At 38.3% G+C, this 24,527-nt stretch overlaps 1 protein-coding gene across 2 annotated transcripts in view; it reads left to right on the top strand.

Moving 5' to 3' along the window:
• The first annotated feature begins 5,949 nt into the window (after nt 1–5,949).
• PCGF5 (polycomb group ring finger 5) overlaps nt 5,950–24,527 on the top strand; it is a 39,519-nt gene continuing 20,941 nt past the window's right edge. The window contains exons 1-4 of one of the 2 annotated variants that reach the window (XM_062000950.1): nt 5,950–6,240; nt 17,006–17,102; nt 22,760–22,815; nt 22,942–23,001. In XM_062000950.1, coding sequence (XP_061856934.1) covers nt 6,129–6,240; nt 17,006–17,102; nt 22,760–22,815; nt 22,942–23,001 — 325 coding nt within the window. In that variant the 5' untranslated portion in view covers nt 5,950–6,128. The remainder of the gene's footprint in view (nt 6,241–17,005; nt 17,103–22,759; nt 22,816–22,941; nt 23,002–24,527) is intronic. The other variant, XM_062000949.1, reaches the window with a different exon arrangement.

Raw genomic sequence — 24,527 nt, forward strand, 5'->3', positions numbered from 1 at the left:
GTTTGCACAGTTGGACACTAGAATAGCTGAATAGAGAATATGGTCGCTAGTATTTTAGAAGTTTGTTCCACTTTCTCTGGTAGGTTTCTGGAGATGTTTGTGTCTGATGCATACAGTCATGCCTATTAAAACTTCCTCAAATGAAAAATAAAAAATAGTGACAAAATAATCAGGCAACACAAGGGAAATACTTTTAAAACAAACACACTTCATTCTTAAATGTACTGCAAGTTTCAGCTGAGTGGCTCAAATTCTGCTGTGATAGATGGGTATTTTAAAATGTTCCCGAAGACTATAAGCACAGTTCTTAATTCTGTTATTCACAGGGAGGTGTATCAAGCTGGTCATAAGGTCTTCCCTCAGTATTTTTAATGGTCAGCTAATAATATGTTCAAAACCAAGTATTTTTTCACTTCAACTTCTGCATACAAGTTGCTTGTTAATTTGTCGTCTTCATGCTAGTGCAAGTTTCTCATCAATCTTATTTCACAACTGTGAATTTTTGTGGGGTTTTTTTTCTTGCAGTGGCATTCTTGCTGTCCCACTAATAGGTTCTTGCTCCTTACTTGCTTTCTGTGTTTCTCTAGCTGGGTAGAGACGGCGTGCGCTATGGCTGATTGGTATTTTAGTGTGCCAAGTTTTAACAGTACAGATCTGCTCTTCTTTCCCTTAGTAGAGTCACTAATTTGATTCCCTCTCACTTCATAGCAGACAATTACTATAAAACACGTATGAATTTACAATTTCTCCTGCTTTTTAAAATGTTCTTGAAATGAGTTCAACAAAGTTGGAACACTTTTGTGGTACAATTTTACCTTGCTTCTGAAATGTATCTTGAATGCCTTTATCTTGCTTACAGATTTGTCAATGGCATAATAATACAGATGTTAGCATTTTGCAACCTGCTTTACTACTTTACTTTAGTCTATAAAAGAATAGTAAACATAAAGAGATGCTATATATATCCCCAAAGTGCTATTATGTGCTAATATTCAGCATCTTACACAGAGCTCAGTAGAGATGAAGAAAAGCCCTCAGAGTAGAAATGAAAAACCTCATTGCTGATCATTTTTGCAAATAAGAGATGCGGTTAACAGTAGTCCAATTCCTATAATTTCCTATCAATTCAAAGACAGTCTTCACCGTGAGTATAGTAGTATTGTTTCTACAATACACAATGTTATTACTCTGCTTAAAAAGCAAAGAAACATGACACGTGATCCAAAGATAATGCAAAGACAGTGGTAATGACAGTAAGAGTTAAGTTTACTTGCAGATAGTAAATTATTTGTATATATATGGGAAAGTACACAGGATACAGAAAGGAAAATTCCAACTGGAGCTAAGGAAAAAAATCCACAATAAGAATTGCCAAGGGTTGAGACAGGTTGCCCAGAGGAACTGTAGAACTGCCATCCTTGGATAAATTCAAAAGTTCCTCCAACTTTATTGTGCAGTTCCATTCTAGGTACTGTTCTGGTGGATAGGGTAATTTAACACTGGAAATAAAAGATCCAAGAGTGGTTATATTTGGCCTATTTTTCATACCTGAGTAAATATGCAGTAATTTCAGGTAAGTTGCCAGCAGTTTGAGGGAGGTCATCTTTCCCTCTATTCCACACTGATGAAGTGACATCTGGAGTGATTATGTCCAGTTCTGGGCTCTTGGAACAAAAAAGAGATGAAGTGAGTCCAGCACAGGGCTACAAAGATGATTAAGGGTCTGGAGCATCATTTGCATGAGGAGAGGCTGAGAGTTTGGGGACTGGAAAAAGAAAAGAAGCCTCAGGGGGATCCTCGGAGGGAACGAAGAAAGGAAGTCAAGACTGTTCTCAGAAGTGCCCACTGACAGGACAAGAAGTAGTGAGCACAAATTGAAACCCACAAAATCTTATCTGATTGTAAGGAAAAAGATTTTTACTATGAGGTTAAGGAAGGTGGAAAAGATTGCCTGGAGAGGTGGTGCAGTCCTCATCTATGGAGACAGTCAAAAGCCAACTAGACAGTCCTGGACAACCTGCTCTAGCTGATCCTGCTTGAGCAGAGGGGTTAGACAAGATCCTCTCAGGAGGTCTCTTCCAAACTAAGCAATTCGGTGAAGTTTTCCAGATTTTAAAAGTCATAAAATGGCATTTCCATCGAATGTCTAGAGACTCAGAATTCCATGAAGGTGAATGCTGTGGCTTCTCTCTAAATATCATTGAGATTGCTCCACAATATCTGTTAAGAAAAGCAAGGATTTTTAAATATTATTATTCTTTTTCCCAGTCCAAATGTATCCTAGTAATTCTTCCATCTACAAAATACCAGTAGCTGTTAGGATAACTGGAGGGTAATTGGAGACTTGCCTGGAAACAGACTCCAGTGTAGCTCTATAGGGATGTAAGGTTGTACTTGTGGATCTGCTTGCACAGTTAGAATTATTCACTCATTTCAAAGGTTACTGAGAACTTGGCTGTATTTACCAATGTTAATTTCCTCTCTGAATTTACTTGAGAACTGACATCAAACATAGGTATTTCTCAGAAATGTTGGAGCTGCATTAATGAGTAAAATTAATGAAATGCTTGAAGTTTACAAGTTCTTATGTGTCACATTAGGACGATCCAGTAGTTCTTTGGAGATTTCAATTACTCCTCTACTTTGGTAACACTTAGAAAGCAGTCTTTATCTTTTATGTGTTAAATGAGCTCACATCCATTAAAAAAGTTTTTTAAAGAAGAAAATTCTATGTTAGAGGACACTCTGAGAACTGCTGAGTACAAGTCAGTCAACAGGGAAGTCAGAAGTTTAAGAAACAGAAAAATGAGAGCAGCTGTATTTTCATTACTGAGTTGAGGGCTGTAATCACCCTCTCTGTAATGCCACATTTGCTATTGCTAATACATTATATATATTCACTCTGACTAGCTCAGTTTATTTTATCAATTATCTTACTCTCAATATGAAGATGACAACCTTGTTTGTTTCCTCTTACCTTTTAACTGCTGAATGCAGATCTCAGTGTTCACATCACTTCTGTGCGCCTATATTTTTAAATGTGGTGTATGCAATGCTACTAGTTAACTACCTTTGAAATGATAAGGTTCTTTGTTATATTACTTTCCTCTGATAAGGAAATGAAAGCTGCTTCTGCACTGCTTCTTTATATTGTGGTCTCAAAAGGTGCTGAATACCTTAACTTTCCTCATGTTCAGGGAGAGTTGAGGGTATTTAGCATCTCATAAACACAGCTTGGTACCAGCCAGCCCAAAGGAGCTCCTGCATTGTGGAGAGGCAAGAATTTGTCATGTACACTGTCACTTACCTGGCATGAGACTGGTAGTCCTTAAAAGGATTTCACTATGGGATTCTATACCAGTTGTGTATGTTTGCAAGTATCACAACTGCTGTTCAATCATTACTGTATGGGCTATAATAAAGGATGTAAATCTGTGGTTTTAATCAGCTTGAACAGAAGAATATTGTGTATCTAGTATTGTGTAAACAGGAGACCAGCTGATAAATTTGTTTAGGTTTTTAGATAGACTATGCTTTGAAATCTCACTTAGAATCCAATTTATTTTTAAAACAAATCTTACCAGATGCAGTCACTTTGAAACAGACAGGAGAGCATCAGCAGTTGCTTGTTTTAAATGCACGTATGTGAAGTTTAATAACACTGTATCATGCTTAATCTATGTTCAGGCAGCGCCACTCTCATGCTCTGAAAAATGTCAGCTTCTCCTAAACTGACATAACGTGACTACTAATTGAAATACGCCCGTGGGAGATATATAGTCTATGTTGTCTACTTTCTCAGAGTTTAGCATTCTCTAACCTTTCACTCAGCGGTGTGTGTTTTATGGCATAGTAACGGCATAAGAACTATACCACACACTGCTTCAAAAGATCACAGAATCACAGAATGCTAGGCATTGAAAGGGACCTCAACAGATCATCTCGTCCAACCCCACTGCAGAAGCAAGTCCACCTAGATGAGGTTGCACAGGAACACGTCCAGGTGGGTTTTGAAAACCTCCAGAGAAGGAGACTCCACACCCTCCCTGGGCAGCCTGTTCCAGTGCTCCCTCACCCTTCACTATAGTTTTTCCTTATGTTTAAGTGGAATTTTTGTGTTCCAGCTTTTATCCATTAACCACCCCATCCTCCTGACATACACCTTTTAAATACTTGTGTTAATGAGATTCCCCTTCAGTCTTCTCTAGGCTGAACAGTCCAAGGTCCCCACAGCCTTTCCTCATAAGAAAGATGTTCCAGACCTCTGATTGTCTTTGCAGCCCTGCACTAGCCACTCTCCAGAAGTTCCCTGTCACTCTTGAGCTGGGAATCTTTAGCTTTATAGACTTTTTTTTTTCATGTAGAGGGGTAATAATCTCATACAAGATGAATATTTTATCAGGAAAAACTGCATCTTCTGTTGAATTGCTGTATGTCAGGTTTATCATGCATTCACCAGTTCAGTGTGCCTTTAATTCTAACAGTAATGCACCTCACTCAGCCTGGCAAATGAACTGATGTAAATGCAGAGCTACTGGAAGGTAAATATTCCAAAAGTAGGAATGGCTAGCAGGAGCAGGCCTAAGTCATTAAAGTCTCTGCTGTTGCAGCACATATCCCAGGATGAAAGGCAGACTGCCCTGGAGGGCCCACGCAAAATGAGTATTTATTTCAAATGCAGAATGGAAAAGCAGAGACCTAGCACAGTCACAGGTAACGTGATGGTATTGCAGCTAATACAGGAAATGCCTCCTTGTATTTTCCTTATTATTGTTAAAAGGAGTGTAGAAGAAATTTTCTAGAAATAGCGCAATTGACAAATATAAAGCAGCCTTAGCTTTATGGCAATATGGCGCATTTCTGAGAATAGAGGAGCAAAAAGCAGATGCATTGAACCACCGAGACCACTTTCACTCGTCTTAATCGTTCTCTGGCTAGTTCGAGGGAAGCACATGTAAAACTGTTTACAGGATCGAGGCCTAACTTAGTCCAGTGGCTTAGTGTTTGTTCTTGAGGGAAGGACAGATGGGTTTGAATATAACCCTTCCACGGGCAGAACCTGAAGTTATTAAGAGAGGGGGCAAGGGCCGAAGCGGGACGAGTGCCGTGCCGCGCGGCGCGAGGTGCGCTGCGGCCGCTCCCGCGCTTACCTGTGGCGGCAGCGCCTCCGCTCCGCTCCCGCCCGGCCTCCGCCGCACACCGCGGCGGCCGGCCCGCCATCCCTTCCGCCCGCCGGGGGCTGCCGGCTGCTCCCGCCCCGGAGCGGCGCTGCGGGCCGTGGCTCAGCAGGGCTCGGCCGGGGAGCAGCGCCTGCGCGCCCGTCCCTCCCGCCTGGGACCGACCGGCCGCGGCAGCCCGGCGGGGAGGGCAGGAGGGAGGGCTCGAAGGGGTGGGAGGCGCACGCCGTTTCCCTTTCTCTTTCGCTGGGCGGCCGTCCGCCCGAGGCTGCTAGGCTGCACCAGGTACAGCGGGGGGCCGGGGCGTGAGGCGTCGCAGGTGCGGTGAGGGGAGAGGGAGGAATAGGAGTCGGTCGAGCCGGAGGGGAGATCCCGGCCGCTGCCGGGCCGGCCCAGCCGCCGCCCTCTCCTGCCGACGGGCTGCCCGGGCGGCGGGGAGGGCTCCTCCCCGCGGGGGCCCTCCGAGGCCTGCGGGCCGCGGCGCGCCTTGCCGGGGGTGTGCCGGACGGGCAGCGGCGGCCCCCGCCGGGACTGGGCAGTGGCTACTGCACCTGTCACGCTGCCCCGCGGCGCCGGGCAGTTTGTCCCGCTGGCAGGGCCCTCGGACCGGGGCTTCGAGCGTAGGGCACACAACTGCTCTTATGTAAATAATCGCTAGGTGCTCCAGCCAAGTTCACGGCGACACTTGTCCTATGGGGCATAGGCGATGTGCTGCCAGGCTTACACACCTCTCCCTTTCCACGTGTGTTACAGGTAGGAAAATGATTCGCCCGGCACAGGAGCAGGAGTTATGAGCCATGTTCCTACAAGACCTCCAGCATTAGGAACAAATGCCTGGAGAAGTGTAGTTGCACAGCGCAGAGCCACAGCTCTTGTGAACCGCGGGTATCAGCACCTCTCAGACTTGCTCCTCTGACTCTGAGCACTCCACCAGCATTTCCTACCCCACGAATGGCTACTCAGAGGAAGCATTTGGTGAAAGATTTCAATCCTCATATCACCTGCTATATCTGTAAAGGCTATCTCATCAAGCCAACTACAGTAACAGAGTGCCTCCATACCTGTAAGTAATACTTTGCAAAATATTCCCTTCTTCATAAGTGATACTTCCTTGAAGTGTTATGTGTTTAATATGATCTCCCTGACGGTTTTTATTTACTTCTGAAGTGTTGCATGAAATGCTATGCAGCTTCTGGTAGGGTTTTGTATAGACACTGGTCTGCCATCTGAGTTGTCTTAAGGTCACATCTACTCTGCTTAACACCTTGCAAAGTAAAGATACCCCTTTTTTTTTCCCCCAAGCTAGTGGTAATTGTGCTAGCACCAAACACGTATCACTGTGGCCTGGCTGGTCACAAATAAGATCATTTGGTTGGATGTGGTATTTTGATAGTATAACTATGCTCTTGAAGCTTAGACCAACATATCTTCTGACAGTGTGCATGGTGGATGTGCCAGTTTGGTCATACTACCTCACATTTCTCTGTAATGTGTTCCATAGCACAATGCATAGAAATACCTGAAAGCTGACAAAGCATTTGTTTAGTGAATAGGTCTCTTTTAATGAAACTAACTTCAGAAAAAATTTTTCATGTCTTATGCTCTTAATGTTTCTAAAACATTACTGTTCATGAATTAGATGTATTAATGATCCTATCAAATTCAATCATCTCACTTCCACGAGGTAAATTACCTTCACACTTGATTTTTTTATATTTGTTTCTCAATAGAAGATAGTTTGCTTAGAACTTCTTGAGAATTTGGTGGTTTTCCAAATAAAATTTGAATTCTTAGAAGAGAAAGGGGATCTGTGTGTTTTCTGGTAGATTTTATATTCTTAAAGATTTAAAAACTATGAGTTAAAAGCCTTGTCTCAGCATCTCCTGAAATTTATTTGTAGTGTTGTTCTTGTAGTTTTTATTTTCTTGACTGTTTTTAAATTATGGTGTTACGACCCTAGTATATCAAGCACATATCAAATTAAAACATACCTTTCCTATGTGTTATTCATAGTACACAGATAATATTGCTTACCATTATCATCATAATAGTTTAGTTTTTGAGCAAAAATAATGTTAAACTGACTTTTTCCTAGTCTAATATTAGCTATGGTTTATAATGTGTTTTGTTGTATTCTTCCATTTCATGTTACTTGGTAAAGGAAATTAAGTTTAGGATGAGAGAAATTAAGCACAGTGACCTTACAAGAGCTTGAAACAAAAGAGGAGGTAGAGAAGTATTTTAGCTATTATTAAAAATATCTTTAAAGAAAATGAAATTCCAGCATAGCTCATTTTTTTTAATGGCTGAAGTTTAGTGAGCAATAGTAACTTTTAAAAGGTTGGAGTGAGGGAAAAGAAGTTGCATCAAAAGTCACTTCAGACTTAGAAAAGAAGAATTATTTTTATTATGGTATCTTTCTGGTTAGATAATCTGTTTGTTTTATTTCACTTCTGTTGTCAAACAATAATGGCAGAAGGAGTGTTTTCTTCTCAGCATCCTCTCTTTCTTTTGTTGAGTTGCAGACTGTGAGCTTTTCACAGAGACAGCTCTGTTACTGCCTAGTCCCCAGATAAGCACACGTGAATTTTACTCAGCTGCCATATAGTTGCACAGGTCTCCTCACAGAAAAGCTGCCATGTGTTTGGGTCCTTAAGTAGAACTACAGGAAAGAATGTGATGTGTCTTTAAAGCAAAGTTTAGTTGTATGAAGCTTACAGAAGTCCTGTGTCTGTAGAGCAAAAGGGGATGTGTGTGTGTCAGAATTCAGCAAGATACTCTGATAAATTATTTTATAATTTGTCTTTTAGAAAATGTTTAAACTTTTTTTGTTTTTAATCACAGATATGGTTCTTCAGTCACATCCAAATAGTTACTGCAAAATAGAATTTTAACTGTGCTTTGGTGTTTGTCTTGTACTAATTGCAATAATTTAAAAGTGTTGATCAAACAAAATCTGCAGGTGTTAACTAAAGAAGCAGCATAAATCCATTAGGTACTAGGAGTAGAACCTATTACTCTGGGTAAGATAAAAGTGTGTTCTCCAGTGATCATAGGGGAGCTAATGTGATCAGTACTAACCAAATCAGTTAGCAGTTAATTCACATCTTCTGCGTTGCTGAAAAATGTTGGCTAGTAAAGTTCTGCTTTGAGAAATGTTAGCCTTCTTAATAAGAGATGTTTCTGATGAGTTTTTTGGAAATGTTGGATAGACAACTCCACAGTTTACTGGGAATAAGTGCAACTCAGGCATCAGCAATACAAACTTTCCTTTTGCTGTTGGGAATTAAATGCTTAAATTAGTGTAAAATAATGATATATTCTTTTCTGCAAATTCAGTACTTTGTTTCCTTTTTTGCTACTTGCAACAGAATGGTTTTGTGTTATGGACTGACACTTTTTTTCTAGTCTGTTTCATGGCTGTCAAGAGTGTTTAAGAACTACTGTTTGAAGCATGGTAGATGTGAGTTACAGAGTATGTTTCATCATCTGTCCCCCCAGTTACTCCATTGTTAGTACAGTGTCCATTTGGGAAACTTGAAAAGTTAACTTTCCTCAGGAATATTCTTTAATGTCCTAAAAAAATTCAGACTGTTCACACAATCTTAGAAGTGTTGTTTGGAAGGGACATCTGGAGTTTGCCTAGGACAGCTTGTGCATGAGCAAGTTAGTTGCCAACACCACACAAGGTCAAGCTGTGGCTCTATATAGTTGAGTTGTGAATTTCCAAACATGGAGTCTCCACACTCAATGACTATTTCCACTGCTATGCTATGTATCTAGTGAAGAAGTTTTTCTGAAGGTCTTGCAAAATAACAACTTGTGACCATTGCTCCTTATGATACTATTTGCCACTACCAAGAAGAGCTGGGCTCCATCATTCCTTTAACAGCTCTTCCAATGGTGTAGGCTGCTGTAAGATCACCTACTAGCCTCAGCTGTTGGCTTTTGGCAAATAGAGGTTGCCTAGTTAACGTTTTATCCCTCACGTAGTTGAAATTAATTCCACGTGATGTGATCTGCTGCCTTTCCAGGGAGCCAGGGGAGACTGTTTAGCTATAGTTACCTGGGTCATCCTTCCCAACTTCTTTAAAGGTTAGCATAACACACTACCCTTTTCCAGTCATCACACACCTCATTCACTGTGATGATGGTGATAATATTTGAATACATCTAGCTTTCCTCAGTAGGCACTAACCTGCTGCTCCCTGGCTGCTGGCCGTCCCTCTCCTCAAATCATGCTGGTATGCATGGAGGCCTAGGGTAAATGCTGCCCATGAAGACCAAAGCAAAAAAGTTACAGAGGACTTCAGACCTTCCTATATAATCAGTTCATCAGTTGTTTCCCTTACTCATTAACAGACCCACATTTTGTTTGATCTTAAGCTACTAGCCTACTTGCAGAATCCCCTTATGTCCTGCATGAGTTTTAGCTGTGGCTGTGCATTGACCTTCTTAATTTTGTCCTTAACTGCCATAGCAATAATTTTGTATCCTTTTGTTTCCCATTCTTGATTCCACTTTTGACATGCTCTTTTTTCCATATTACTTAGGAAGTTCATGAGCCAAGCAGGTGTTGGGCACTGACCAGTTCTGTCAAAATTCCCTGTACAGTACGCTGGTTAGCTCCTGAAGTCTAAATAAGTTTTCTTTAAAAAAAATCATCCATCCCTCCTAGGTACCTTTTTTCCTAATGATAGTCTCCTTGGGAAATCTGATTAGCAGATTGCTTAAACAAGCCGGAAGTCTCATCTCCTGAAGTTCAGAATACTAACTCTGCTGTTTAACTTCACATCCTTCCTCGAAATCCAGAAGGCAAGTCATCTCATGGTCTGCCATCTGCAACAATATTCATCACCAGTTCTTCCCTGTTTGTGAACAGCAGACCAAGTGGTGTATTATTACCAGTTGGTCTCTCTAGTGTTTGCCTTAAGAAACTGTCAACCAGTGCAGTCTAAGCACTTTTAGAAATGCCTTTCGATTCAGGAAAATGATGTAATTCAAACCAACAATCTTGCAACTAGAGTGGCTTTTGGACTTTGCTAAAAGCTTATTCTCTCACCAGGAAATCCCAAAAGAACTTTGCTGCAGCAAAAATTGCCACCCTCGGACAAGTAAGCCGAGCTGCTTCAGAAGCTTCTGCCAATGGCACATGGCAGGTCTTATAGATCAGCAGATCTGTGTTAAATTTGAAATACAATATTTCAACCCAAAAAGTCTTTCTTGATTATCACACACTAAAGTTCTCTCTCTCTTTTAACAGAAGGAAATACAGTGTGACTGTGTCTGGTAATAGTAATTAACAGTGGAGGAGTCTCACAAGTATAGTTTCTGAGAAGAGTGGTGAACTATACTAAAGTTTTCTGTCCCGTTTTTATGCAAAAGGTAGCTAATTAAGTACTTCACTAAACATACCAAATGACCTGTTACATCTCCGTACCATCACTGAGATGGATTTGATGTTCCACTAGCTATGCTTATCCTGTGCCCCTCCTTTACTCACTGGATCAAAGAATGATTAACTTTGAGAGAGGAGATCCTTTGGAAGAATTCAAAGAATGAATTCTGATAAAGAATTTATCCCACAATTAACTAATTAAATGCTGTCTTGTAGAATATTTTGTTTTTAAAATTGATTATGAAGTTTTATTTAGGTGTGTTGTTAATCAGCATTTAAAAATAACCTTGGAAGAGTCTTTTCATCAAACAATATGTGTGTAGATAAGCATAAGATGTGTACTTTTCTTTGTTTGCATAAAATGACATACAGCACATCCTGACATTTGTATCTTTATTTTCTAACTGATTACAAAGATCTGAAAGAATGTGTGAACCAGGTATCTCTGTACTAGAAAATGTAGCATTGTGTAATATGTTATGGTTGCCAGCCAATTAGCATATGTCACACAAACACTTTCATCAGCTGTAGTAAAGCATTTTATGTGAATTTAACTTTTTGTGACTCATCTGTAGTGTCATAGTGCAACCATGAAATTCAGGTCCTCATTTCACTGGCCCATGTAACACATATCTCAAAATTCTGCAAACTGTCTACATTTAGGTTAAGCTGTTTTCTTTTGCTTGTTTGCTGCCACACTGTGACCTACAGTAAAGCAAGTGAAACAGTGTCTTTTTATTTTTTTTAATCTATACCAGAAGCATTAAATGTTTTTGTCTTGGGTTTGTTGGGGTTTTCCCCTAAGATGGTGTAATCTAATTGTGTATAAAGATTCCCTTTTCCCTACCTTTTTCACCCAATATTTAGACTTCTTCATGTTCTCTGAAACTTGAAAGTGATAGGCTTTGAAAAATTGTTCAATGTTTTATCTTGAGAATAACAAGAGGATGATTAAACATACCAGGTCAGAAAATACTGGTTGGTGATCCGAGTCATACTGCATCATATATCAGTTCATCATTCTTTAGTGCCAGAATTTATGTATGTTTTTTACTTCTACATTTTTAGTGGTAAATTACACTTAGTTTTGATAGGCAAATCCTTGTGACACCATAGTTTTACATGAGAAAAAGCAAAAGTTGGTTTAGTTAACTACAATATTGATTTACAATTTCAAGGGGTTTTCTTATACTATAAGATGACTTCATGATTTGAACTGACTGCACTAAGACTTCATCCAGGTCTGTATGTTTTGTTGAGGTAGGAAATACATCCATGCAGGATTGGCTTAAGATTCTTGGTTCCTTAAGATGTTTTGTGTGGATATTTTCTACTCAAAGACCTCTCTTACATTGGAGCTTAAGGTGTTCATTAGTCCCTTTCGTGGACCACTCATGACCTCCAAAGATGCCCCATTCTCTCAAAAAAAAGTGTAAAGAGAGCCCATAAATCTATTCAGACTGAGGAATTCCATTTCTTTCTGTAGATTAATTTATATTATAAATATTTTTCAGGTTACATTACTGTGGATTTTAGCAGGCTTCATCTTAGCAGTGTTTAGTATTTATGAGGTTTTTAAGGAGTGAATCATCTGGCTTTAAATAAATGTGTTAGTTTTCTATCCTGTGGCATAGAGTTCTTCTGAAAAGTAATAATTTCAAATTTCTTCTAGGCATAAATGGCAGCTATAGCTCATATAGCTCCCTATTTGTCTTTAGTTCAGAAAACAAACAAAAAGCCTAGCAAAGCCAAGTTTAAAATATCTTTACAAGACAAATCAATGAGCCCTTTTCAAAGCAGTCAGAGCAGTGTCATCTTCTCACAGACTTTGAGAATTGCTCTGACATGAATAGAGATCCAAGAGCAAGTGAAGGGAAGTAAATTATCTTCAATTTCAGGCAAAGCTTCCTTAAAACACAGGGAAATGCTTTTTGAAAGAGGGTAGTACTAATTGCGTACAGAAAAAAATAAATCACTCTGGTATTGAGACAAAGCCAGTGGTAATCCTTTTGAAGAATTTTTGTGCAAATCCTCTTAGAGTCTCCATTGCTACAAATTTCCCAAATAAGGGATTAGATTTGCCAGTTCCAAAATTAATAGCCCAATATCAATTAAATGTATACATTTTTCATTTTTAAAAAATTCTTTATAAATCATTTAAAAATTATGTCAGGTTGGATAAACTGGCTCCATAGAGATGCTGAAGAGCAACCCCTTCCTTTATTATAGAAGTTAGCAGAAGAGGAACTTCATTGCACTGGCAGTTTTCTGTAGAAAAAGAGTTATCCCCAGGATCAGTTTCTGTGAAGTCAAGTCAGAAGAGGTCTAGATTAGACCAAACTCTTACATTGCTTACCTCAGTGACTTTCAGATGAATTTCCATGTGGCCATTATTCACAGCTGTGGTAGACTTCACAATTTCATCATCATACTAACTTCTCAGCCTTTTTTTTCCCCCCCACACTCTTTACATTGAGGTTTTCCAACTAATGGAATTTCTATGATAGCAGATGATTCTTAACCTTGCAGTTCCCATCAGTATTGTCATCACCCAACACAAATCTGTATGCCTTCTCCTGGCAGAAGTAGTGTATAATCTCTGCCTTCAGCACAATATAGATACCAGGATCATGAGCTATCAGGTGCTGCAGTTGGAGAGCTCCATTGACAGTAGCGTATTTCACAGATTCCTTGAGAAGCTTTGGCAGAATATGGTTCTTTTCAGTTTCATTGAAGTCATCCAAGAAGTGCTTGTTCTAGAACTCATTTCAGACTTTTACTCTATCTGGCATAGGATTTAATAGGTTAATCCTGTTTAGTCCTTTGATTTACTTCACACTGACCTGCTATCTCTACATTAAATTGCTTTGGTGCTGTCTACTTTAGTAATGTAGAAGAATCATGCCCCAGAAATGCACAGGAGTTTTGTTGTTGTTATTGTTGTTGGGTCTTTTTGATAAACAGGAAGAAGACATCTCCTCCGTTAATGAATGGGGAAGATGTGATTTTCACCAATGTTAACCACTTCCATTTGTGACAATATTTCATTTTCTATACTATCTTCTGTCTAAAAATGTCTGAGTTGCTTAAATAAGTGAATTAAAATTCAGTTTTGCTGCTGTATCTACATATGGTCTTCTGTTTTAAATTTTTTTAATTTTTTTACAGTGATCACAATACATACTACTATCAGTTAAAGAGCTTTCTCCATCATGGTTTTGTGCCACTTTTTTTGTTGTGATTTTCCTGTCATGTGATTGGAGTAGGACCTTTTTATGAATGGCTCATTTTTCACTTCTCCAGAAGAGCAAAATAAATGAATGGCATGATATCAAGAGGGCCTATTTCAGAGAAATAAAAGCTCACCTAATCCTCGGTTTCTCATGAACAGCATATCAGAATTTAATAATAATGTTATTGACTGTTGGTTGGTTGGTTGGTTTTTTCAAATGACACGGCATGCTCAATTTTTTTCTTTGGACGAGCTTCAGGACTACTGGTGTTATCAAAAAGTACATGTACGGTAGTTATAGTTTGAAGATAAGTAAGATTATATTTGGAGACTATTACATTATGTTGTTTGGCCAGGTACTCAAATTCTAACCATGCACTTAAATGATCTTGGTGGCAGATTGCATGTAATTCAAGTCTGGACACCTGTAGGAGTTTCTATTTGTTCCTTAGTACATGTTTTTACAGAGCACTATGTCTTATGGCAATGCCTGTTCAAAAAGTAGAACTTTGGGAGAGGGATGCTACTTCTTCATCTGTGGCCCTGAGACCCACTTGTGACACTTGCTGACCTCAGGGGACCAAGCAAACATCCTGTTATCTAGCTACAGGTGAGAGGGCTGTTTGGTTTTTACATGTGACAACATAATATTCCTTCCTGTACAGGGTTGTGTGCCTGAAATGAGGGTACGCACTGTTACCTTTGAAGGTTCTGGAAGTTGTGCTTGGAATCAGGATATTCATTTAAAGAGAGCACTGCAGAGCAGAGTCATGGCACCTTTTGGTGCACAATGTTGTATTCTTGCAAAAAATAAGAGATAATTCTTGTCTCTAAAATCTTACTGAAACTTAAACCATTTTAAGGTAAACTGGGGAAGAAAACCCACAAACATCAGAGTTAAAAATGTCCATAATAGATGTAGGTGAAGAAACGAAAAAAAAAAAAACACATCTGTTTATAATCTTCACATGATTGGGGTTTTTTTAACTATATTTTACTGTCTGTGCCTCTTCCCCATTATGTCATTGTGTATAAGTGTCTGGGTTTTGATCAGTGACGGAACTGAACTAGGCTTTCGGTTTTTCCCAGTGCTCCTTGGTATTGCAGGTGCATGACAGAAGGGTAGATACTTCAGATAGTTGTGGGAGGTCCAATGGCTGAGAAGTTACTGATGAGCTAAAGAATTCCATCTTGGCGATGTTTGACCCTAGGCTGAACATGTACAGATGCTCATTTTAAGAAAACATTGTAGTTGAGAATCTTCATATCTTTTCAAGGATAACTTTTGTTATTTTCAGTTCTAGAGGAGGTTATCACACATGTTAATGAAGAGAAATGGTAGGAACCTTAACTATGTGTGGTTTTAAAGTTATTTGGACTTGTGCTTTAATTTAAGCATGTTTTCAAATGCTTTTTTGGGCTGACATGAAGGCTTCATTGAAATTGATGTAATGAAATTTTTCATACTTTGTAAATGTAGTAGCAAAATGTTTAGTTTTAGCAGTATTAGTTAGAAAAAGTATACAGAAAAGTGAAGAAATGTTGTAGGTAGAGAACATTACCTTTTCTGCACTAGACTTCTTACCCTGTGGAGGTGTTAGAGAATGCTTATGCAAAAATCAGTTAAGTCTAGTAATTTAACAAATTGTAAAAGATCTGTGATATAAGAGTTCTGTGATTAGAGGTTCTTGTATCTATGTGCCAGCACTAAATACTTCACAACTTGAGATTAAGAAAAAATCAACTCATATCCTGAGGGCTTGAATGGTGCTCTCAAAGCATCAGTGAGAGCAGGGCTCTCATGTCAGCTCTTTCTGGGTTCCCACATGCAGAGGATAGCACTGCTCCCCACTTATTGGGCATGTTTGGCAGCACTCAAGGTCTTCCTGAGTTCACTTTACTAGATCATCGGAAATCTGCCCTGCATCCAGCACTGCTGGAGCCGTTTAGCTTGGGGAGAGTGCCAGGAGCCAGCCACGAGCTCTGAAGTCTGTCCATCAAACACAAAGTTCATTTTAGTTTCAACCAAAGCTGTGAAGTTCATGTCCTGAAGTTACTGTTTTAAAGCACTTGGAAAAAAGGAACACCTACAGGGACGTTTAATATGTTTGCATTATTGGCATTAGCTGTCTTGTAGTAACTCTTGTGAGCATACAGGCTTTGCTTGTTAGGTGATTTTTGTTAAAGGAATTTCAAGATTCCTTAAAGATTGACATATAATTAGGATTTACCAGCTTGTTTAGAGATACTCTTAGTTCTTTAGGTAATTGATGAAAGAAGTTACAGTATTTCAGCAGAAAATATATTGTAATTGTAGCAGTCCATTTATTTTTTCAGTCCATTTACTGATGAATTTGCAGTTCTCATTTCAGTTTAGGTGAAGTAATAATAAACAGAGGATAGTTTATCTGCACCAAGAATGTTGTAACGCAGTAATAATAGGAGGCATATTTGTTCTCATCAGCTTGGCTTCCATTTTCTTATTAATGGCAGTGAAATCTACAGGCCGTAATTAATCATTTGGAAGCAGAAGCAGTGTAGTACTTTGTTTAGCTTAATTTCAACTTATTGGATTTTAAATTCACCTTGATTAAGGAGGGTTTGTTTAAACTTGCTGTGGTCATGATCCTGATTTTTCATTGTAAGATTCAAGAATTAAATGTTTACTGTAAGTTCTGTGACTGCTTTTGAAGGTGCTGTGTCAAAAGGGAAGCAACTTGTGTACAATCTCTGTGAACATTTCTCTTACACTAAGTATTTACCACAGTATTTTCAGTTTCCAGCAACACTGTTGGAAGGAAAATAATGTGCATAAGTCATTTTCAGATCATCTGAAGGGATGATTGGCTCTGCTGGGTTGCAGATCCCCAACATGCACTTTCTCAGAACCTGCTTTTCACATGTGCTACACGGTACAGGATTTTACATTTTATGATACTGGGAGAATTCTAAGTACTAAAAATACTGCATACTTTAAAGTAGCACTTGTCTAACCTGTGCTGAACTCCATGTCCTGACAGAGCAGAACTAGCTGTGGCTTTGAGGAACATGAAGTAAGACACAATGTAATAATTTGCTTTAAAATAATATTCTTTAATGCTTGTATTTAGCTGGTATCATTAGGTCATGGTCAAGCAATATTATTTAGATCTTAGTCTAAGTTGTGGATTTTTTCTTTTTTCTTTTTTTGTCTCTCAGTTTGTAAGACTTGTATTGTTCAACACTTCGAAGACAGCAATGACTGTCCCAGGTGTGGCAACCAAGTGCATGAGACCAATCCACTGGAAATGTTAAGGTAAGACACACAACATTTGCTGAAATGGAAAAACAAAAAAAAAAAAACCCAAACAAACAAAATCTTCACATCTTTTATCCTGAAAGGGAATTAAACATTTTGGTTATTTGTATAGAACTTTCATCAGCTGGTTTTGGACAGAATCTGTCAATTTCTCATTTTCCAATAAATTGTAATTTGAGAGGGTTCTCAGATAGAATAAAAGGAGGATGAAGAGAAAGACTGGGTATATTGTAGATATTATAAAGTGCATTTAAATAACACTATTAAATAAATGAACCAGATGCCTTTCATTCTTTACATGAAATTAAATTCTAGAGTTGCTTTTTCAAACAATTTATGGCATTCCAAACTGCATGCAACTTTTTTTTTTTTCTTAGAGGAATGTGGAAAATGAATCATGCAAATTACTGAATGTTTCCAGGGTGTAGATCTGCCAGTCTGAATTGAACTCTTCTGTCTGATTATTGAAAAAACACTCATGAAAGAGAGTCTTTTAGTCTCATTTTGAGACTAAAAGTAGTACCTTTTCTTGAGAGTATGCACTTTTTAGATAACAAGAATCTTTTCTTAAACAATTATTCTTGAAATTCAGGATTCTATTTTAGTGATGTTGAAACAAAGGTGGTAGCCATCCTGCAAGTGTAGTACAGAAATCAAGACATGTCATCTAAGTGAGTCAACATGGCTTCACCAAGGGGAAATCCTGTTTGACCAACCTGATAGCCTGCTATGAGTGCATAACCAGCTGGCTAGATGAGGGGAGAGCAGCGAATGTCATCTACCTTGACTTCAGCAAGGCTTTTAACCCTGTCTCCCGTAACATCCTCATCAGAAAGCTCAGGCAATGTGGCTTGGATGAGTGGACAGTGAGGTGAATCGAGAGCTGGCTGAATGACAGAGCCCAGAGGGTGGTGATCAATGGCACAGAATCGAGTTGGAGGCCAGTGGAGTTCCACAGGGATAGGTTCTGGGGCCAGTCTTGCTCAACATCAACGACCTGGATGAGGGGACAGAGTGAACCCTCAGCAAGTTCCCTGATGACACCAAACTGGGAGGACTGGCTGATTCCCCAGAAGGCTGTGCTGACATTCAGTGGGATCTCGACCGGCTTGAGAATTGGGCAGAGAGGAACCTCATGAGGTTCAACAAGGACAAGTGCAGAGTCTTGCATCTGGGAAGGAACAACCCCATGCACCAGTACAGGCTGGGGGTTGAACTGTGAAGAGCAGCTCTGCTGAGAGAGACCTGCGAGTCCTGTTTGACAATAAACTAACCATGAGCCAGCAATGTGCCCTTGTGGCCAAGAAGGCCAATGGCATCCTGGGATGCATCAATGCAAGTGTGGCCAGCAGGTCAAGGGAGGTTCTGCTCTGCCTCTACTCTGCCCTGGTGAGGCCTCATCTGGAGTCCTGTGTCCAGTTCTGGGCTCCTCAGCTCAAGAGGGACAGGGAAGTGCTGGAGAGAGTCCAGCACAGGGCCACCAAGATTATCAGGGGACTGGAACATCTTTCATATGAGGAAAGGTTGTGGGAACTGGGGCTGTTTAGTCTGGAGGAGACTGAGGGGTGATCTTATTAACATTTGTAAATATCTAAAGAGTGGGTGTCAGGAGGTTGGGACATCCCTTTTTTCTATAGTAGCTAGCAACAGGACAAGGGGTAATGGGATGAAGCTGAAACACAAAAAGTTCCACTTAAACATAAGAAAAAACTATTTCACTGTGAGGATGACGGAGCCCTGGCACAGGCTGCCCAGAGGGGTTGTGGAGTCTCCTTCCTTGGAGGTCTTCAAGACCTGCCTGGACATGTTCCTATGTGACCTGATCTAGGTGAACCTGCTTCTACAGGGGAGTTGGACTACATGATCTTTAAAGGTCCCTTCCAACCCCTACCATTCTGTGATGCTATGATTCCAAGTGGAAGAAGTTAATGTTTTTCTAAAATGAGGAAGCCACTCTCTGCCTTTGCTTCCAACACTCTTTCCACTGTCGTGTGTCCCCCGTCCCCCCCCAGTATTATTAGTTTGTAATACTTTTGTGCACTTAGGAAGAAATATTCTTACATCAATGTTAAAATAAATCTTTACATCTGGAATTTAGTAGGGTTGGTCAACGTGTTTACTGTAATTTATCATATTTTTGCTTTGATTTTGGACTGATATGTATGTGCATAACAATTGCCATGCTTCAGTTATATACCAAGAAGACAGATGAGACAGATTAAATTCGATAACTCTAAAGGATGTTATTTTGTCACCTAAATGGTTTTTTGGAAGGGTAGAGCTAAAAGGGTTTATGTAGGTGTTTGCCGTAAGTATTTTTCTGATCTCCTGTTCAGTGTCTGAGGTACTGTGTCAGCCATAATAGGAGACGCCATACGGAGTTCAGGCTACTGATAATCTGAAAACAAAAGCATTTTAGAAATATTTCTTTTATTCTAACCGAACCATTTCATGGGAGCTGAGAAATGCATTTCCTGAAACAGCTAGTAGATGTTTGGTAATGAACATAATGCTTTAAGCCAGAGATGTGGGAAAAGCTATTTTCTCTGTAATTATTTCCTGAAACTTCTTTTAGAGTCATTTGTTTATTTAGCAACAAACTGCATATAGCCAGTAGTTTACTGGTTGTATTTTTATCAAACAGTTTTTACCATTTTCTAAATTAATAATCAGAAGAGCACCTGAGCAATATAATTCTCTCTTTTGAATGTTGCCTGCATAAGTTAATGCAGGTCTTACACTCTGACTGTACAGACTAGCCCCTCATTGCTGAAGAATGCAGTCATTTTCTGAGAAATGGCATTGAACACTCTAGATAGTAATTTTTAATGTGAGCTTTCAGATAAACTTAGAAACTGTGCTGAATAACTATGAAAACTATGTAAGTTTTTTAGATAACTATGAAAACTATGTGAGTTTTTTAGATATCTCTTTTGACAACACTTAGTGCTGTTGAAACTATTAAGCCAAAGTCTAAAATTCAGCATGGAGCTCTAGAATGAAAATTTAGGAAGAATATTCAATTCTAGAATTCTCTTTCCTGATTTAGCAGAATTCTGCATCATCAATATTCAGTAGGGTCTGCACTGGTTATACCATGAAGGCAAGCTTCTGTTTTTCTTGCTTCTTTGGATGATAATCTTCATGTGCATCACTTGAGATAATTAGCAGTTATCACAGAATAGCTTTGTTCTTATAACTCATTCAATAGTATAGATGAAAAAGATCTATATGAAGCTGACATAAATGCATCTTTCTTCTTTTTATACATTCTTATTTGGTGGTTGCAAGATGTGGGGATGGAAAAATATCTAAACTAGAAACATTCTTTCTGTTAGTGCTTTAAGATCATATTCATTGACTGAGACCTACTTTGGAGTTATGTCATTTCATGTTTTCCCATTAATGGATGTTTCCATTAATACAAGTCTTTGTTAGAGTGATCAGAGGTGTGGATAAGAAGAACACTGTAAGAAACATCTGAAATAGAGACTTTTTATCATTTCCTGTTTTTTTCCTGTAGTTTAAGTTTAGTTTCCCTGTACTTAAAGTGTTACTTTTTCTGTATTTTTAAAAGTATTGATTGTTATTTACACTTCATAAGGACAAATAGCACTTTTTGGTTTGTTTTTGAAAGAAAGTTATTGACTAGAGTATGAAGTCAGTTCTTGCTGCTTGCACAATCAATTTCCTAAGTATACTGGTTTTCTTACTATATAGACAGTACCAGTGACTTGGTTTTGACCATTGAAATTAATTAGACAGTGCCAATTGGGAATTAAAAAAAATAATGTAGAAACAGCAGCATGTATTATACCATCCCGATGAATGGTTAGTGGGATTTTGAATGAAGGTAGTGATGTTCTCTTTTTGAAGTCCTTTTCTTTTTTTCTGGATAAGTTACGATGATTGGAGCTTTCTTACAGTGTGAAATGAATACCACTTACATGACACATTCCCAGGTTCCCAGTGTTCAGTTGTAGGAACTTCATAGAAAGAAGTACCATCTAGTTACATTAGGAGAGGCTAGAGGTGGTAACATGTCAAGGTAGGGTCATGTCATAAGCTAAGTGCATAGAAATCCCATGATTTTGCATTCCTTCTTAGGCCTTAGCTGTAAGAAGAGGCCCTCTATGCTGCTTCATTTTAAGGAAGATCTGTCTGATTTGCTGAAGATTTTTTTCCTGTCCTTAGAAGAAGCAGCAATCAAAATAAATACATGGAGGTTGTAACTTAAACAGGAATATTCCTGTGGTATGACTGTCTTTGTGAACTGACAGATAACACAGGGAACTGGTCTCATACCAAGATGATTGGTTAATAGATCTAATTGTAAACTTTCAATTACAAATATAAATTCTGTAAAGAAGAGAACTTGGAATGCTCATATATTTATCATAAAAAGATAATTGTTACCTATTATGATTACTTTAAGGCATTCCTCAAAAATTAAATCTTTTGGTCTTCTTCCTACTTTGCCACTGCTAGTGAACGAAAGCGAACAGTTATATGTTATATAACAGGCCTATAGTGTATTATTAATAACAGGTACACATACATGTATGTATATATGCAAATATATATGTACAGAGAGATATATCATTACTGAAATGATGAAATAAAGCAATTGCAATAATTGCTTTTGCTATCTTTTCATTCTAGCTTCTGACTGAATCTCAGGGTACTTAATTTCCTTGGCCATATGACTTAGTGCTTTGTTTTGTCATGGGTTTTTTATTAGGCTGTGAACAGGGAAAGTTACTGTTACCAAAAAAGACATAGAGGGCAGAGGAGAGAAAAGAAAAGGAAACAGAATGAGAGATAGAGGAAACCAAAGAATAAGTGAAACAGGCAGTGGAACTAAAAAACAGATGATAAATTAAAGAGTTAAAAGAGTAGGTAATTCAGAGGAAGGGAAAGAAAAAATTTTAGCTTCAGGAGCAAAGGCAAGTGCACTGTGTCCTCTGGAAGGGGACTGTAATAGTTATTTCTGGCACTAATGTCAGGAAATCAGAGGACATGCCTGTGCTGCATACTGTTGTCTGGTAGACAAACTCATGGCAGATTTAAGTGGTTTAAATGAATTATGTTGGGTACTGAGAACTGTCTAGCCAGAGCAGCATGGATGCTCTGTGGTGGTCTTTATCCTGCCAAGACTGGTTTGTCTGTGTTGTAATGAGTAGGCAATAATCTGTTCAGTTTTTCATAACTACCTTATTACCAAAGCACTTGAACACTTATTATGATAATAGAGTTTAGAATTTTCGTGATTTCATGATCTGGACCTTAAAATTGGATACTACTTCTCCAGTTGGTTCCTTTTAGTAACACAATTATTTGCGTGTAGCACAAATTAAAACAATTAAGTTTTTACAGTATTGTACATCTTCTCTATTACTTCATTTTTGTCTTCATACATTAAAAAATAAATTCCCTGGTTAGTTCTAAAAGAAATCCATTCAAGAGGTAGTTGAGATAAACTTTAATGCATGCTCTCTCTCAAGCTAAAATCAATTGGTTCTTGCAGGATGTAATATTTACCAGAAATATATAATCCATTTTACTGTTCAAAAGCTTTTGTTCCTTAATAATATTTTGAGTATTTTAAATGCTGGTTTCTACTTAATGTGAAATGTATTTTTTCCTTTTGAAAGGCTGGATAACACTTTAGAGGAAATTATATTTAAGCTGGTACCTGGACTTCGAGAACGTAAGTCTTTCATTTGTTTTTAGGTACCTGTTTGGGTTGATGGAGGGAATATGGCTGTTTCTAATGATACACCTGTAGTATCAATTTAAAATTTCATGTTACTTTAATTTTTTTGGTGTTAACTAGAGGAACTGCAGCGAGAGATTGAATTTTGGAAGAAAAACAAACCTCAAGAAAATGGACAAGGTGATGATTTTTTTTTTCCCCTCTATCATCTGTACGTTAGTTAATGTTGCTCATTAAGCCCTGTTTCTTCGAACACTTATTCACTTGTGCATTGTTTCTACTGAATCCAGTATCTTTATACTACAGAAACTCATACAAGTCTGTGTAAATGTTGTCTGGCCCTTTATGTACTGCTGCTTTTCTATTAACCAGTTGTTTTACAAACAGTAGCTTATTTTACCATTATTTTTATTTGCATCTCCCAAAGTTCTCACTTTCAATGCTTACACAATTTTCCACTCAAATTCTTAATTTTATTAATACAGAAAGATGCAGAACTACTCGAATTTTTTACAGATTATTTTCTGTTACTGAATTTGACCAGCTGTTAAGTAGGAGGTTGTCAAGAATTATTTATGACAAGTAGTAAAACAGTTTTCCACACATACTAAACAATTATTTTATATAGATTCCAAAACACTTGTTTTTTCTTTTGTAGTTGAGAGCTCAGTATTGAGGTGCTGAGGACTACATCTAAGTGTTTTTATGTCCCTTTAATTTGATATCAGCATTTTCATAACATAGCCTGTTTGATTTGGGCATTTTGAAAGGCTCTACTAAGCTAAATAAATAGCTACTTTTAGTAAAGGATCACTGTCAAGTAAATATCCTTTATACTCTTCTGCACCCCAATGTTTCTAATATCTTTTCAACGTCATTTCTTTCTCTTTCTTACTAGTTTTGTTGATTTGCATTTGGCATCCATTATAAGGGACAATGTTTTTTTCTTTGTTTTAATTTAATGAAGAATTGCAGGGCAGTTTAGATTAAATTATATTAGTTTACTACAACATACTGTGTAGAGTTTCCCCATACAGTCTTAAAAATACTTAGAAAATATTTTTATGAAGTACGGATATTTGTTGGATATTTAGAAAATTATTTTCTGCTATAAACACAGATAGAAAAAAAAAAACCGTGTAATTTGCAAATTTGTAGCATCTGACTTACTTTTAACCAGTTTATTCTTCTGATTCTTACCTTCCTCCCATAATTTAATGGTAAACCTAATGGAGACTAGTTCCTAAGTGCAATGAGTTAATAGGATTGTTTTGTGAATCAGAAGAAAGCTCTAACTCTCATGAAACACTTTTAAGTAGCTGCAGATGTATCCTCTATCCTTTGGGTTATCGAAATTTGGCTCTACAAAACATTTGAAAGTTGAGACACCTCATTAAGACAAGTTATGAGCATTTACATTCCTTTCAGCCCTAAACAAGTATTTAGAATCTTGCCTGAGAATAAATTACTTGGTGAGAATAATTTTGATAAAAAGGAACCATTTCAGTTGTCAATACCACATCCTGCAGTCACATAGTCTAGTTTAAGAGTCTATTAGCTATGTCCTGTACCACAGGTCACAAAATAGTTCCCCACCTTAGGATCTAAGATAGCAGTGTTTACAATTTTCACATATCAGAACAAAAAATAGCCAAACAAGAAAGCATATCTCAGGCATTGGTGACTCCACTAGGAGAATGTTTGCT

This window comes from Colius striatus, chromosome 8, assembly GCF_028858725.1.
Source record: "Colius striatus isolate bColStr4 chromosome 8, bColStr4.1.hap1, whole genome shotgun sequence".
Classification (NCBI taxonomy): Eukaryota; Metazoa; Chordata; class Aves; order Coliiformes; family Coliidae; genus Colius; species Colius striatus.